This window comes from Aulonocara sp. 'chitande type north' Nkhata Bay, linkage group LG20, assembly GCF_057382095.1.
Source record: "Aulonocara sp. 'chitande type north' Nkhata Bay isolate Kocher_YH1m ecotype deep benthic linkage group LG20, A_spYH_male_GT1.1, whole genome shotgun sequence".
Taxonomy (NCBI): Eukaryota; Metazoa; Chordata; class Actinopteri; order Cichliformes; family Cichlidae; genus Aulonocara; species Aulonocara sp. 'chitande type north' Nkhata Bay.
The window spans coordinates 29,504,065-29,518,790 of record NC_141363.1 but is presented as its reverse complement, the minus strand read 5'-3'; the positions used below and the strand labels follow the sequence as shown (position 1 = coordinate 29,518,790).

The window sequence follows — 14,726 nt, the reverse complement described above, 5'->3', positions numbered from 1 at the left end:
TGTTGGTTGGCAGAATGGTTTGTGTTAAGTCATGCACAAATAGCCAGACCAATTTGTTGTCTGAAAAAAATAATCTCACAAATATTGTACCAGTCCAGGGGTGTACATTTGTCATAATTGACCTGGGTAAGTTACAGGGTTGCTAGATCTTTAGAACTTTAAAATACATCTCTTTCCTTACATGTATAACTGAGCATCCATCCAGACTTTCATTCTTCTTCTGACATGTTTACACTGACTTGTTTACTATTGCGTAGATTACCTGTGGTAAAAATCCTGCACAAAAAGATTTTAAAAAGATTCTGGCTGTTTTAATGATATCAGTGATACAAAACTTCAGAATACACTCATGAATGTGGAATCTGTTCTCATTTGTTTTTGTGGCTTTAATAAAGGTTACATTGTCAAAACACTGCAAATTCCTAATTTTAACTGCTCATATGTAGAATAAGTCACAATAATTATCACTGCTTCAAATTCACAGTTTAAATACACAGAACACTAGGTGGTGTTCAAACTTATTGATGGCTCTATCTGAAAGGCAGAAAACCCCCTCACAACATTACACATTCTTTTTTTAATCACAATTTTTATTGAAACCCAATTAATAACTATAGGTACAACCAAACCTGCTATGGGGTTGGTTGTCACAAAGTGTCAGTGCTGGTGATGGTTAATTACGTTTTGTTGCAATTAATTGCAAAAATGAGAAGGACACACATTTTGATTGAACAAAGGAATGGTTACTGAAGGAGTACTGAAAGAGCAGTTTGTGCAAGAGAAAAGCATGTGACAACCAACCCTGGTCTACCAGGGTCTACCTTATTCCTTCAGTTTTTGGTCAAATACAGTACAGTACAGTACAAAAGCCTTGACCCACCCCTCATTTCTTTATACTTTGCTTGGAAAATGTTTGCTTTCATGCATCCATATAACTCTTTGCCACTGATTTTCAGTTCAGGTCTTGCATAATTTGACATCCCTCAGCATTTTCTCCCCATTTCCCTTCTCAATGATTCCTTGATGACACCCTTCCACTAAGATCATTTGCGATCAGGCTTCAGTAGATGTATTAACTGCAGGGATTTTTTTTCTTTTTCCACCCATCCATCCATTCACTTCCGCTCATCCTTTTCAGGGTCGCGGGGGGCGCTGGAGCCTATCCCAGCTGTCATAGAGCGAGAGGCGGGGTACACCCTGGACCGGTTGCCAGTCTGTCGCAGGGCTAACACACAGGGACAGACAACCATTCACACTCACATTCACTCGCACGTTCACACCTAGTGGCAATTTGGATTATCCAATTAACCTATCCCCACAAGCTGCATGTCTTTGGACGGTGGGAGGAAGCCGGAGTACCCGGAGAGAACCCACGCAAACACGGGGAGAACATGCAAACTCCACACAGAAAGACCCCGGCCTGATGGTGGAATTGAACTCAGGACCTTCTTGCTGTGCGGCAACAGTGCTAACCACCGTGCCATCGTGCTGCCCTTTTTTTCTTTTTGTTAAAGGTAATCTTTATCTGGTAGTTTTCTCAGCCTGGCACTTCTTCTGTCCTCCACTTATCCAGTTTACTCAAATTTTTTTTAGGGACACATTGCACACAGGACCAAGATAACCAAAATTTTCAGCACTTTGGGAATCACCTTGTTAAATGTTAAAAGAAAATTTTATGCCAATTAAACTTCTATATTTTGCATTTTTCATAGTCATGTAAAGATACAATTAAAAATCCTTTGCTAAGGTTTTTGTTGTTTGAATGATTGAGAGGTCAGTGTCAAATGGTTTAACTGACAAAAACAGATTCCTCAGTTAAACAGATAGGAATGAAAATGAGTGGTAACGTCCAGAGAAACACTTTGAAAAGTCTCCAAAAAGCCTGGAGAGCTACTGCTCAAGACCAATTTGTAAAAATTACAAGAAAATCTGCTGGAAATAGGTGGTGGCTCAAATGTTTTGCTCAGTGTATGAAGACTCAAAAAACAGATAAACAATCATTACTGTTTAGGATGTGTGCAAGCTTTTTATTTGTTGGGTCTGAACAGTGCCGATCTTTGTTAAAATCAGCAACAAATGCAAACATAAAAAACAAACAAACAAAAAACCAGACAGGTGCAACATCAGACTGTGCAAATGTGTGCCTTAAGGCATGGCACTCTACAGTACAGGAAACAAGTATCAACAGTCATATTGCACTGGTGAGGGAGAAAACAAGGTGAAAACCCCAATTTGATTAGTCAGCACTGGCCGTTCTGGACGCAAAGATCAAACCCATTTTGTGTACAAGTGCAATGCTTTACAAAAGTTGCTGGCTTCTCAAATATTCTGGCTAATATAACAACAAAAGTAGGCAAAAAGTAAACAGAACATCCCTTCCTAAATATGTGCCGAGTGAATGTATTGCTCCAACAGTAAAAATAATGTGTACATATAAAAATAGTCATTACATTCATTCCATCTCTAAAGAATTTGATCAATCCAAATTTACGAACAAGTGCACCCAGCTCTAGAAAAAAAAAAGCCTTCACAGGTTCAAAGTGAGAACAAAATGATGCAACAACTCAAATTTCTTAAATTATGTATTTAAATACGTTCACTCTACTGATATTTAAAACCCTTTAAACTGAATCAAATCCACTTGATGAAGGAAATCGATTGAGATAGGACGGTCTCATCACATTTGTGTACAACATATAATGCTAGTCTTAAAAATGGTCCAGAGAGCCACTGATTGTTTGCAACAGTTAAAGCTGCAGCAGCTGTACCAAACAACATCAAATCACAGTTACACACCATATAACGAACAGGAAAGTAAAAGCTTTAGCCTCTGTGTTTCAGTTCAGGACAGTCTTGTTCATGCGTGACAATACACGTCTTAATCACTTTCACCACTCCACTTGATCTCACGCGCAATCTGGTTTAATGGTGAAATGTAGTGCAAAGGATGAAAAGCAATCCGATGGCTCATATGCACTTTGCACCATGCATGTGTCGTTTAAATGGTGTGGCATCATTTCTTTCATTAATTTATATAAAACCGCTCACTCAGGTCTCAACTAGCTGCTACTCCCAATAATTTCTAACCTTTAAAAATTACTGTTTTCATCACCGACCTCGAGTGTGTTGGATAATAATTAATGAGCACACCTAACATTTCTTTACCCTGCTGTGCATAATGCAGGCTGCAGACTGATGCCACTAAGGGTAAAGGTACTGAACACACATTTTCAACACTATGTACACCGTGACTGGACGTTATGTGAGGATGTGGCAGAGTGACTGATATGCAAGATGGTGACCAGTTTAGTATTCTTGTGAGCAAAACAAATTAGTATCAGAGGATCCCTTTCAGAATCTTTTGCCTATCTACTTTTATCTGATCAGCAGCCTTCTTACTCCCTCTTTAGGCATCATACAGAGTAAGTCTTACTATCTTGGCATTATATGTTTGTAAAATTGGACGGATGCACTAAGGCATATTGGACATAGTAAGGGCAGAGGCATCTGCACTACGGGGGTCCTTCACTCCAATGATGAGGTCATTAGTTCTCCGTGTGCCCTCCACCAATGACAAAATATCTCTTTTCTGAACTTTGTGACCTTTAGCTTCCAGCCCCTCCACATCCTCTTCTAAAAACTTGGCTGCAAGAGAGAAAGAGAAAGTGTGAGACAGAAGACGGTACTAACATAATGTTGAGCTAATAAACACAGTAGCTGTGGGATCACAATTAGGTTAAACTCTAATTCTACAAGGACCTAGTATATCATGTTTGTAACCAAGCACGTGTTTTTTGGCTTTTGACTTATGAATGGATTCAAGGGCAAGATTAAGACAAGTGAGAAATTAGCAGAGGCTCTGATTGAGCCAATGATCATCACTCTGCTGCTCATATACCAGTCAATAAGCTCTGGTAGGTGAGAGATGGACTATTGCCCCTGATCCATGGGCGACCGTGGCTCAGGGGGTTGGGAACCGTATCTGTAACCGGAAGGTCGCCGGTTCGATCCCTGGGCTCTCTGTCCTGGTCGTTGTGTCCTTGGGCAAGACACTTTACCCTACCACCTACTGGTGTTGGCCAGGAGGCTGGCACAATATGGCAGCCTCGCTTCTGTCAGTCTGCCCCAGGGCAGCTGTGGCTACAACCGTAGCTACCTCCACCAGTGTGTGAATGAATAGTGGCATTGTAAAGCCCTTTGGGTGCCTTGAAAAGTGCTATATCAATCATTATTAATTCAACCAAGATGATAATTCGTGATTCTACATTAGGATCCCTTTGAATTAATACCAATAGATTCAGGCTACCTAGATTAGCTGGTCACATTTTTCTTTTGTTCTTTAGTGAACTGATTGGAGCCAAATGCTGTAGATTGGTTAGATCTATCTAGAAGCTTTCAGTTAGTAGTTTGTCCCTCTTGCTATAAAAATGGAGCCAGAGGACAAGAATTAAAGTGTATAAACCAGATAATTTTTTTTTGTAACACAGTATTCATCCTCACAATTTTCCCAGGCAATAATAGATATCAAACTGCCAAGCTTCATTCTTTTTTAAGAGCCCGTGCACCAAGTTGCTAGATTACGTGGACATGTTAACTGTGGGTTCATTATTAGCCAGATCAATGGCTGGCTTCAGTTAGCAGCCATCAGAAGGTGTGTACACTTTGGTCATAACAGTTACCAACAATACTCAGTTAAGCTGTGACATTTAAATGAGGCTTAATTCTTACTAAGTGGCCCAAAGTGTGGCAAGAAAATATCATCCCCATCATTACACCACCAGCAACAGCCTGAACTGTTGAGGAAAGTCAGGCTGGATCCATGTCTTCATGTTGCCAAAGTATGAATCTAAATGCTGCAGCGCAAATCAAGACCCATCAGAGCAGGCAATGCTTTTCTTCTGTAGTCCAATATCGGTTAGTCTATGTATAACTAATGAATTGGCTACTGATTCTATATTATTATTCATAAACAAAATTCTCATGGAATTTCCACATATGACCTTAAGATTTAGGGGGTGGGTGTGGCTCAGGTCGTCCACTGATTGGAAGGTTGGTGGTTTGATCATCGGCCAAGTTGCTCTCGATGGATCAGTCTGAGTATGAGGGTGTGTGCGAATGTAAGACATAGTGCTTTAAGGTATAGAATGGAAGCGCTGTGTGAATGTGTGTGACTGAAAGAATTAGGCTTGTAGTAAAAACCACTTTGAGTGCTCAGTCAGAGAAGTGCTATACAAAGTACCACTCCAGTCCATTTATGCTACATCCTACTAAAACTACAGAAGACTGATCTTTTAATCAAGACACTTCGCTGTTCCATGGAAACACTAAACCTCAGCATCTGCTTCCCATTACAGCAGAAGTACCTGCTGCTTTTCCTGCTCCTCCTCTACTTTGCATAGTGTACACAGAAAACACAACCTAAAGACAACGTAAGCAGAGGTGTATGCCGTTATTTTTGTGCCACTATTCTGAGCGCACGTAAAAAAAAAGTTTGCAGGTGCAAGTGTTGTATTTTGAGGAGAAATTTATTTTGAGCAAAGAAAAGCTGAATTAGAGCGAACAAAATTCATTGCTGCGTGCAAAAAATGTATTTCAGTGTTTGCTATTATCCACACACACACACACACAGTAGCAGCCCCTCTCGCTCAGTTTTTGCATTTGCACTTGCTCGCAATGTTTTGCTCGCGCTCTCAACATTTCTGCCTGTGCGCGCTCAGCTCTTTCTGTACACCGTTATATTTGTGCCACAAAACCAGCCAATCACAGACTTGGATGCAAAAAAATCTGATTGGCTGTTCTGGTCTCCAATCAGCTCGAAATGACGAAATGCAATATCCCAAAATCCATTTCGTCCAAAACTCAAACGAGGCAGTGGTGGAGTTTGAAATATTACTCTTACTGGGTCACAAAATAAACTTTTAAGATATTTTCATGCGAGAATGGTGCTGTGTAAACTTCAAATACCTGCTCGATTTATCAAGGCATCACATATTTGCACAAGTGCTCTCAAAATATAAGTTTATTTTTTTTGCATCCAAGTCTGTGATTGGCTGGTTTTGTGGCACAAATATAACGGAAAGAATTGAGCGCGCACAGGCAGAAATGTTGAGAGCGCGAGCAACACAATGTGAGCAAGCGCAAATGCAAAAACTGAGCGAGAGGGGCTGCTATTGTGTGTGTGTGGATAATAGCAAACACAGAAATACATTTTTTGCAAGCAGCAATGAATTTTGTTCACTCAAATTCAGCTTTTCTTCACTCAAAATAAATTTCTCCTCAAAATGCAACACTTGCACCTGCAAACTTTTTTTTACGTGCGCTCAGAAGAGTGGAACAAAAATAACGCCATAGAGGTGCAAGGGTACTACAGGACTCTCTGCATGGTGTATATTGCATGTCATAGCAGTAATGGTGAGCCAACACTGTTATGCTTGGATCAAACCTGATAAAAGAGGTTATCAGTAAGAAAAACTCACAGTCCACTAGGAGGGTGTTGGGCTGCAGCTGTGGGTGGAGTCTTCCATATGCTAAACTGTCACTCATGTTTTTACGTGAAGACAAAACATTCATCAGCACCTACGAAGGATCAGAATAACATCAAAGTAAACTTCTGTCAACGTGTATTTCCACATTTATAAGAATAACTATGAATGTTACAAATTCCTCCAGAAATCAAGCAACCTGTGTTATGCCGCTGAGAGCCTTCTCTCCATTGGATGATCCAACGGCCACATATGTGCCACATAACCCCACGGCTGGCCTCACTGCTGTGGGCATCAAGAAGGACATGGGTCTTTTCCCAGGGTGGAGGTTGTTATGCTACAGCCAACCAAAAGAAAACAAAATCCATAAGAAATGCTGCAAATGTGTTAAGAACAAATCCGTTAACACTGAAAGAAAAAAGTCGTAGTTACTGGGTTGGGTGATGAGCTCTGTGTTTTATTAGTCCATGAGAAGTCCAGAATCTGGCTATTCAAAAGGATTCCTGAAGGAGTCACAATCCCACTGCCAAAGGGCTTGTTTAGCGAGCTAAAACAAGCAGAAGTGAGGAAAAAAAGTCTTAACTTGTATTATTCATGAATTTTAATCAACGCTTAAACATCTTTGGGATTGTTTAAATCCCCTACAGTCCTTTTAAAGGGTTGCATACCTCATTACAGACACAATGAGGTCGTCTGGGCCCATGACCATGACTTGGGCCGCTGCTGCACCATCCTCCAAGGTAAAGGTTGTTGTGTAATGCTGGACAGGGAATGCCTGAGAGTCACTGATCATCTCGCGAAGTTGGGAAGCCTGGGATTTACTTGAAGGTTGCAAAAGAAAGGGCAGGGTTCAAATAAAATATCTTACTTAATTAGGCTGTATTTATAAAATATAAAAGGCAGTGGGAGCTGATATCTACCTCAGCATCTTATCAACAATCTCTGGAATGGTGGAGTCATACATGGGATCTCCCAGCTTACTAGCCAGGCCCAGAGATATTTTCACAGCCTGGAAGATTAACGCATAATTAACATATTTTTTTTAATCCTGTCAATTAATTTACTTTACACACATTTAATAGGCTTTGTAAATTGTGCTAAACTGTTTTGCATTACCTCTGCAATCCAGTGGTAGGTAGTGGTCCTCGGCATCTGGCTGGTGATGTTGTACCCTTCAAGGATGTTGAGTGCAGTGATCAAAGCAACGCCTGCATGTGGGGCTGGGGCTGCCATCACGTGGTGTCCTTCAGAAACACCAACAGATCATTAGACAGAATAGATATACATCGGAAATGTGTTCGCCAAGGGCACCAACTCTCATTTCTGCCATGGACTTCTTCACTCTATACACCTGATCTGATCAAAAAACAGGCCAAAGTCTGGTCAGGGGCTGGATTTTATCTAGCTGCAAAACAGAGCCTGAAGCCCGGAGGCGGTGCAGTTCATTTACAGATCGGTTAAATAACAATATGCTGAAAGGCTGTTACGGATTTCGGTCTGATGATACCAAAAACATGTTGCCCAACCCAGCTTTAACCCTTTAACCTTGTCAACTTCAAATGTAACTGGCTGTTACTAAATAAATACTGGAAGGACAAGCTGTGTTCACAGAACTGCTTCAGATCAGTGCTGTGTTCTTGAAAATAGCTGAACTGGTATTTACCCTGATAGGTGATTTCTGCTGGCTTCTGTATGATTGAGCTGTAGTTTCGAATGTCATCCTCTGTGAGCACTCCGCCTCTCGCTTTCACCTATTAAAAAATGAAAGGATAAACTGAAATTTAGAGGCGAGTATTCTTTATCCTGTGTGTTACTGTTACTAACTGGACATTTTAAGAGTCAGGAACATTTCATTTACCTTACTCTTATGCTTATTTAGTAGGGCTGTGTGATATGAAGAAATATATTGGATGACGAAATGAAAACATCTATCTTTTGAAATTATACGCTATCGTTGTTTCATGTTGTCGCAAAATACACTGTTAATACCAGCATAGCCCGTGAAGATGAGGCAGAACCAGATAGCTCCAAACAGAGAGATCAGTCAAAACAAATCGAGGACATTATTCCTAAACAAGAGGCTACCTCTGTAGCATGGACATGGTTTGGTTATGAAAAGTCTGACACGGACCAGAAAACTATGCAAATTATGCCACAAACCGATCCCAACACGGACTCAAACACGACAAACCTCGTCAACCACCTATGCAAGAATCACATGAAAGAGAATGGAGAGAGTTTACGGATAAGAAACAAAAAAGAGGCATCAGGTGCTCAAAATAAACCCTAGACTCAAACGTTAGAACAGGCTTTCCTCTGCAGCACGCCATGTAATAAATACTCACAAAGAAAATGGTAGCTGTTACAACTTATGTCTAAAAATATATCACTTCATGCATCGGTCAAAACACTCGACTCCAGGTACATGACGCCCAGCTGAAAACACTTCACATAAGTCGATTTGCCAGAGATTCACAGAATTTACAGAAAAAGCACTATTTTTATATATATATATATATATATATATATATATATATATATATATATATATATATATATATATATATATATATGTATATATATCGTTATTGGGATGAGAAATATCTTATATTTGGTAATATCGCACAGCCCTATTATTTAGAATCTCAGGATTAATTTAAGATTGTGTAATTTATGATTTTGTTTACAGAAAAAAGTAAAAAAAACAAACAAACATTTGAAGACTGAAAATATCAGGTCTGGTATAACCTGCTGTGATGCCTGCTACCCCACATGTTAAAAAAACAAACAAAAAAACCCCCCAACAACTTATGCTTAATTAGAGAACTCATATTCAAATTTCATTGCAATGAATTATTTTATTAAGCTAGTGCTGCTTGGAATATCATTAAATCTACACCAGTCACTGTCACAATAATTGCGTGTAATGATTTTCTGTTGTGAGATCTGTAATTTTTAGCCCAGTCTCAGAGCAAAATGTGAAACAATCACAAAAAAGCAATTTCTGTCATCATCCATCTTTGTTGACCTGAATCATGACATCACTTATATTGTTCAGACAAAGTGGGGATGGATCACCTTGGCAACCAAGAAATCTGCGCTGTAAAAGAAGTAGCAACTGTTGCATCTTATTTTTGTTAAACCTAATCCACTAGTTTTTAATCCCCAGCTCTAAACAAGTTCTTTAAAATGTCTAATCCAGTTCATGTTGATTTTGTGTAGATTTACACACACCAAAAAGTACTCTTTTACACAATGTTCATTATTTTACTGAAATGTAATGCAGTATTTTACTCACACAGTTACTCACCGGAGAAAGTAATTTGTTACACTACTTGTTGCATTGCTTTCTAGTTATTATTAATGAGGACACACCTATTACTACCTACCAGATGCTTGCAAAGAGCAAATGCTGTGGTTTGCATTTTGCTCTTCTCAGAAAAAAACGTGCAGTAAAGATAAAAGTCGTCTCAACATCTCCACTCCTCAAAGAGTGGAGACCGCTCCATCATTTCCTTTCTGACAAACTGAAATCAGCTGATTGCAGCGCAAGTGTACAGGAAGAAAAAGGCATATATTTTTTGTAATTACTTACAGTTATTAGCGCAGCGATACCTGTAAGTAATTACTGGACTAACTGTACAAATAACTGTAATGTTATTACTGAACCTAGACCTTTACTGAAAACTGTTACACCCAACAGTGATGGACACGTTTCAGGACATATGAGGCAAAACTAATGAAAAATTATGTTCAGGGGCCTAAAAGTAATAGAAATTATTGCCCAGGAACAGGAAGAAGTAGATTAGAGGTCATGGCTATCTCATGAACTGCTATGAATATTGAATACTGCACTAAATATTTTTGTATTTATGTAAGCTTTTTCTTATATGTTTTAATTTTGTAGACATGAAAGTACTTCCAAAAAGAAGCAATACTTCTAGTTTATAAAATGTGTTTATTTTAATCTGAAGATAGGTAGTCGAGAGTCACAGTGAAGTTGAATTTCTCTGAAGCCTTATTTCCCCGAGTCGTACAGGGAACAAGAGGGCAAGTATAACAGTGACTTAGCATAGGAGAGGGAAAACGACTCGCCACTGAGACTATGCAGGATTCATGACCACTTACATAATCACATCTGTAGCTTGGTGAAAAAAATGTTTATCCTTACTGCAGATGCCATTTTCTGAGCCACATTTCCACTATAGAACTCTGATATCCCTTTAACAGCGACAGCATCGAGAACAGCTGCTAAATCGAGGCGTCTGGTGAACTGTCCGGTGAGGGGAACCTGGTCTTTGGGTAGGAATAAATCCCGAAATGCAGCCGACATGTTTTGGCTCTTAACATTTGCCAAAGCTTCAGCTGTGGAGAGAACAAAAGGGAGGCAGATGAGATTAAAAAAAAAAAAACACCCCCACTGATTTCACACCAAGCAATTTGTTCTATATATTACCCTATACTTACCAAAGTCATGAGTAACGTTAAATCCATTTCTGGCCACATCTGCTGCCATGGCAACGACATCTTTCCAGGGGATCCTGTTGAAATCAAAGGTCATACAAGTCTGCCTTCTTTTACAAATATGATATGTTTCATACAGACACTCCTCATTTTCAAAGAGTATATTTTGCCAAATTGAGAAGCCACATTTTCTCCCTAAACGGATCAAACAGGTTAGCTCTTAACAGCCGAGGCCTCTGGATCAGGATAATTACACAGCATTAGAGTAACTGCGGCTTAACAATCTGACAAAAATAAGCTACTGGCTTTTCTTTAAACACAGCTGGTGTACATTCACAATGAGTCACTGCTTAAGTTCTGAACAATGAGAGAAGCACAGTCATTGTCAACAGCTCAAAATATCAGTTTTTGCTATTCTTGCCTTAAAAGAACAATGAAAGAAAATGATTTGTTTCATTGAGGAGTGTCACAAACAAAGTGAATTAAACAATAACCAAGAAGAAAGGAATGCAGATAATCCAGAAAGCCGCAACTATTTATGGCATAAGAAGAAAGGACTGCATGATATGCTGTTTACCTGCCATAGAGCTGGTGTGCCTGATGCAGCCCACTGAGCATGCCAGGAACTCCTACCAGCAAGCCATTCTGAAATGCCAATGCAAAGTAAACAGTGCATAAATAATCAAAAGAGTGACAAGGCTCTCTGAGCAACCCCATATAGGTATAATAAAGAGTCCTCCAGAGTAATTCCTTACATTATCTTGAAGGTCTGTCAGCAGCATCTTCTCGTCGATTGCCGATGGTGCTGTCTCTCTGAAGTCAATGACCCTTGTCTCATTCTTACGGATGTCGTGCACCAACATAACGCCTCCACTGATCATCAAAAGAGCAAAAAGTGGTCTTCAAATTCATACTTAATGGTGGTTCTGCTTAGCAGAGATTGATCTGTTCCTATAACTCACCCTCCAATACCAGACGTGTGAGGGTGCACAATTCCCAAACAGAGAGCAGCGGTGATGGCAGCGTCAACGCTGGAGCCCTGCTTTTCAAGAACGTCAAAGCCCAGAGATGTACACTGAGCCACATCTGTCACCACTGCTCCTTGGTTAAAGACCTTGCAGTAGACAAAGCAGAAAGGGAGAGAGGCAGTTAAAAAACATTCAGAATGACAGAGGCTTGCATGTAAGGAGGCTAAGAAGCATGTGGAGTCACCCATAATCCTATAATAACCCATACTTATTTGAGTGAAGCAACAGCATTGCAACACGACTACAGAAAAATGACATGCAACCCTACCTGTGGATCTCCAAAGTAGATCTGCATGATGAGAGCCACAGTGACTCCTGTAGCAAAGGTGAGACAGGCCGTGATGATGACTGTCAAGCCATCTCGCTGGCAGGCACATTCTTCTGTAAAAGGGTCTCTGTTGGTCTCCTGCAGCGACACAGCATCATGGCTAGCTAGGTCTGAAGCCGAGGAGGGGAGGCGCTGGAGGCGAGCCGACTTCAGAAACAGATCTGGGTCTGAGACACAGCACCACCATACCAAATGCTATTAGTCAGCAAATCACAAAAAAAGCTCCCTTGTAACCATGACTGTGTGTGAGATAAACGATTTTCTTTGATAACTTCTGTCTGACCTGTATCTTGCTCACTCAGGACGTTGTCATCATCCTTGCGGGATTTCAGGGTATTTTCCCCAGACACGTCATCTTCTGGCAACCTGGGGAAGCTGGTGATGCTCATGTAGTCCACTGGAGAGTAAGCGCTCCCCAAGGTTGTCTCTGGATTGGCATCTTTATCCACCACGCTTCCACTCGGGTATCCGGCCACAATTTCTGGAGCAGCGTTGTGCATGACTTCTACGTACTGTATCTTTATCTTTGAGGACCTAATGCAGGATATCCATATTCACTGTCCCACTTGTTCCTTGTCTGGGATAGTAAGCCACACACATGCTACTATTATCCACACTAAAACACAAATAAATCACTAAAATATACCTTTATGGACCGCTAGTGTTGCTGTGGCGCTGGAGAATGACCTCATCTGCTTTATCTTTAATGTCCCAATAAATCACAGTTTTCTTACCGTGATCTGTAAATCTCTAGTGTGACATTGGCACCCTTACAAAAAGATCACAGCAGCCTCATTTGTCCTCCTTAGGGGAATGTTATTAATAGGCCAAGACGCGGATGTGTAGCTCCAGTGATGGTGCATTTTCTACAACCTGCAAAGACGAGAAACCACGCAGAATAACTAGTTTTTGAGGATGAATTTCCTTAAAGACGCACATGTTCATAACCATGCTTATTATGTATCTAAACCCTCGCGAAATATGGCTTAATCTAAATATTTTCATGCTTGCCTATAACACACACAGACACATAAACTATTACTATTGCAGAATAACAGCGTTATTGCCGGTTAAACACGGACCTTCCTCCCTCCGCGGCGCCTCCACCACCGCGATGCCACAAGCTAGCACATCTCCTTTTTTAAATTCAGCTACAAAGCGCTCGGAGCTCGGCTAACGTCACTTACCGTCGTTGTAAGGTACCTCCAGTCAAATAATACCAGTGATACTAAAATAAAAAGTCGTTCCCGACTGGGTTGTTTTGGATTTTTAAAAGCAGCAGGTGAGCTGAGGTGAACGCAGCTCCGTCGCCAAAGCTGAATCACCACCGCGCAGCTCTGGGAAGCTAGCTTCGTGTTACAGCCCACACCAAAGCCCCACAGCTCAGGATAACCGGCTGGACTTGTTCGGGATAAGGGTGTTTTAAATATACATGTGAGTGCGAACTAATAACCGAGGGAAGCTAATAATTTAAATAAATTATACTGTAAATAAACATTATTAAACAATTATTAAATTATTCGTCGACAGTCCCCCTACCAATATTAAACTTACTTAGATAGCGTTGGGGCCTCGAACAGCTGAAGACCATTAATCCAGTTCAGTTTTCACAAGGGTCGACCATAGCACACCGTCCACCTCCACCCTGTGTGTTTGTGAGCTGGACAAACAGGTCACAGCAGGTGCACAAAAACCTGTTCTACTCACAAAACTTCGGTCCCTCCCATGAAGCCTTATTCTATTCTTGTTCCTCCGTCTGTGAAATAGGAGGCAAGAGACATGAAATTACTTCAGTGATAGAGTTGCAATAGTGGCCTGCTTATGCCATCTCTTAAGGGGAAATTCCTCTGTTTATTTCTTTCAAAGCAAAGCGTCTGGGGCTAGATTGACTGTGATTGGGGGGGGGATCTTATGCTTCATATTAAAAACAACAACAATAAGCCTGATTAAAAGAAAAGTAGTCCAATTAAGGGCTAAAATAATCCATATTTAATACATATGTTAAAACAAGGACACTAAGGATATGAATCAGTGTTGAAATTGTGTAAAAAAAAAACATTTATAACGCAGTTTATGGATGAGGTATGTGTTATATGTTTATACTTTTGTACTGTGCATTACAAAATTGATATTTACATATAATGATTTATTTTAAAAAGCAATACTTTTGCATAAGTGTAGTTAAATAGTTATAGATCAATGTGTAAAGATCTATGTATCAACATAGCATGAATCAGTGTGTTAAATGGGCATATTTAAAAGTGGTACTGTTATTAACTGAAACCAGTATAGAAGATGAGCTAGACAGGGGTATGAATTAAAAAGGATTTGCTTCCTCCTGCTTCTTTTGAACTGGAAATGGTCAACATTTTCTTTTTCATGTGAATATGATGCTTTCAGTTATTATTTTATATGTATGAACAT

The 14,726-nt window shown here is 40.1% G+C and overlaps 1 protein-coding gene across 4 annotated transcripts; it reads right to left on the bottom strand.

The window, feature by feature from the left end:
* Positions 1-2,013: 2,013 nt before the first annotated feature.
* On the bottom strand, positions 2,014-14,133 carry ggt7 (gamma-glutamyltransferase 7). 4 transcript variants are annotated; one of them, XM_086277765.1, is made up of 17 exons: positions 13,490-13,844; positions 12,949-13,175; positions 12,586-12,836; positions 12,243-12,469; positions 11,909-12,060; positions 11,702-11,819; positions 11,524-11,591; positions 10,950-11,023; positions 10,654-10,847; positions 8,146-8,233; positions 7,599-7,726; positions 7,403-7,491; positions 7,151-7,303; positions 6,915-7,029; positions 6,682-6,819; positions 6,477-6,576; positions 2,014-3,645 (listed from the first exon to the last, which is right to left on the bottom strand). In XM_086277765.1, the coding sequence occupies exons 3-17, from the start codon at positions 12,800-12,802 to the stop codon at positions 3,473-3,475; spliced, it is 2,034 nt and encodes a 677-aa protein (XP_086133891.1). In that variant the 5' UTR covers positions 12,803-12,836; positions 12,949-13,175; positions 13,490-13,844; the 3' UTR covers positions 2,014-3,472. The 4 variants fall into 4 exon arrangements, with proteins under 4 accessions (XP_086133891.1, XP_086133892.1, XP_086133890.1 ...); XM_086277766.1 differs by having other exon boundaries at positions 12,586-12,879; positions 13,037-13,175; XM_086277764.1 differs by lacking the exon at positions 13,490-13,844 and adding an exon at positions 13,857-14,133 and having other exon boundaries at positions 12,586-13,175.
* Positions 14,134-14,726: the final 593 nt, after the last annotated feature.

Excerpts from the sequence above, each read along its gene's own strand:
- ggt7 (XM_086277764.1), bottom strand. The coding sequence starts at position 12,802 with ATGCACAACGCTGCTCCAGAAATTGTGGCCGGATACCCGAGTGGAAGC. Across the intron at positions 12,470-12,585 it reads CCTGAGTGAGCAAGATACAG|ACCCAGATCTGTTTCTGAAG; the intron begins GTCAGACAGAAG and ends GCTGTGTCTCAG. Across the intron at positions 10,848-10,949 it reads TAACGTTACTCATGACTTTG|CTGAAGCTTTGGCAAATGTT; the intron begins GTAAGTATAGGG and ends TTCTCTCCACAG.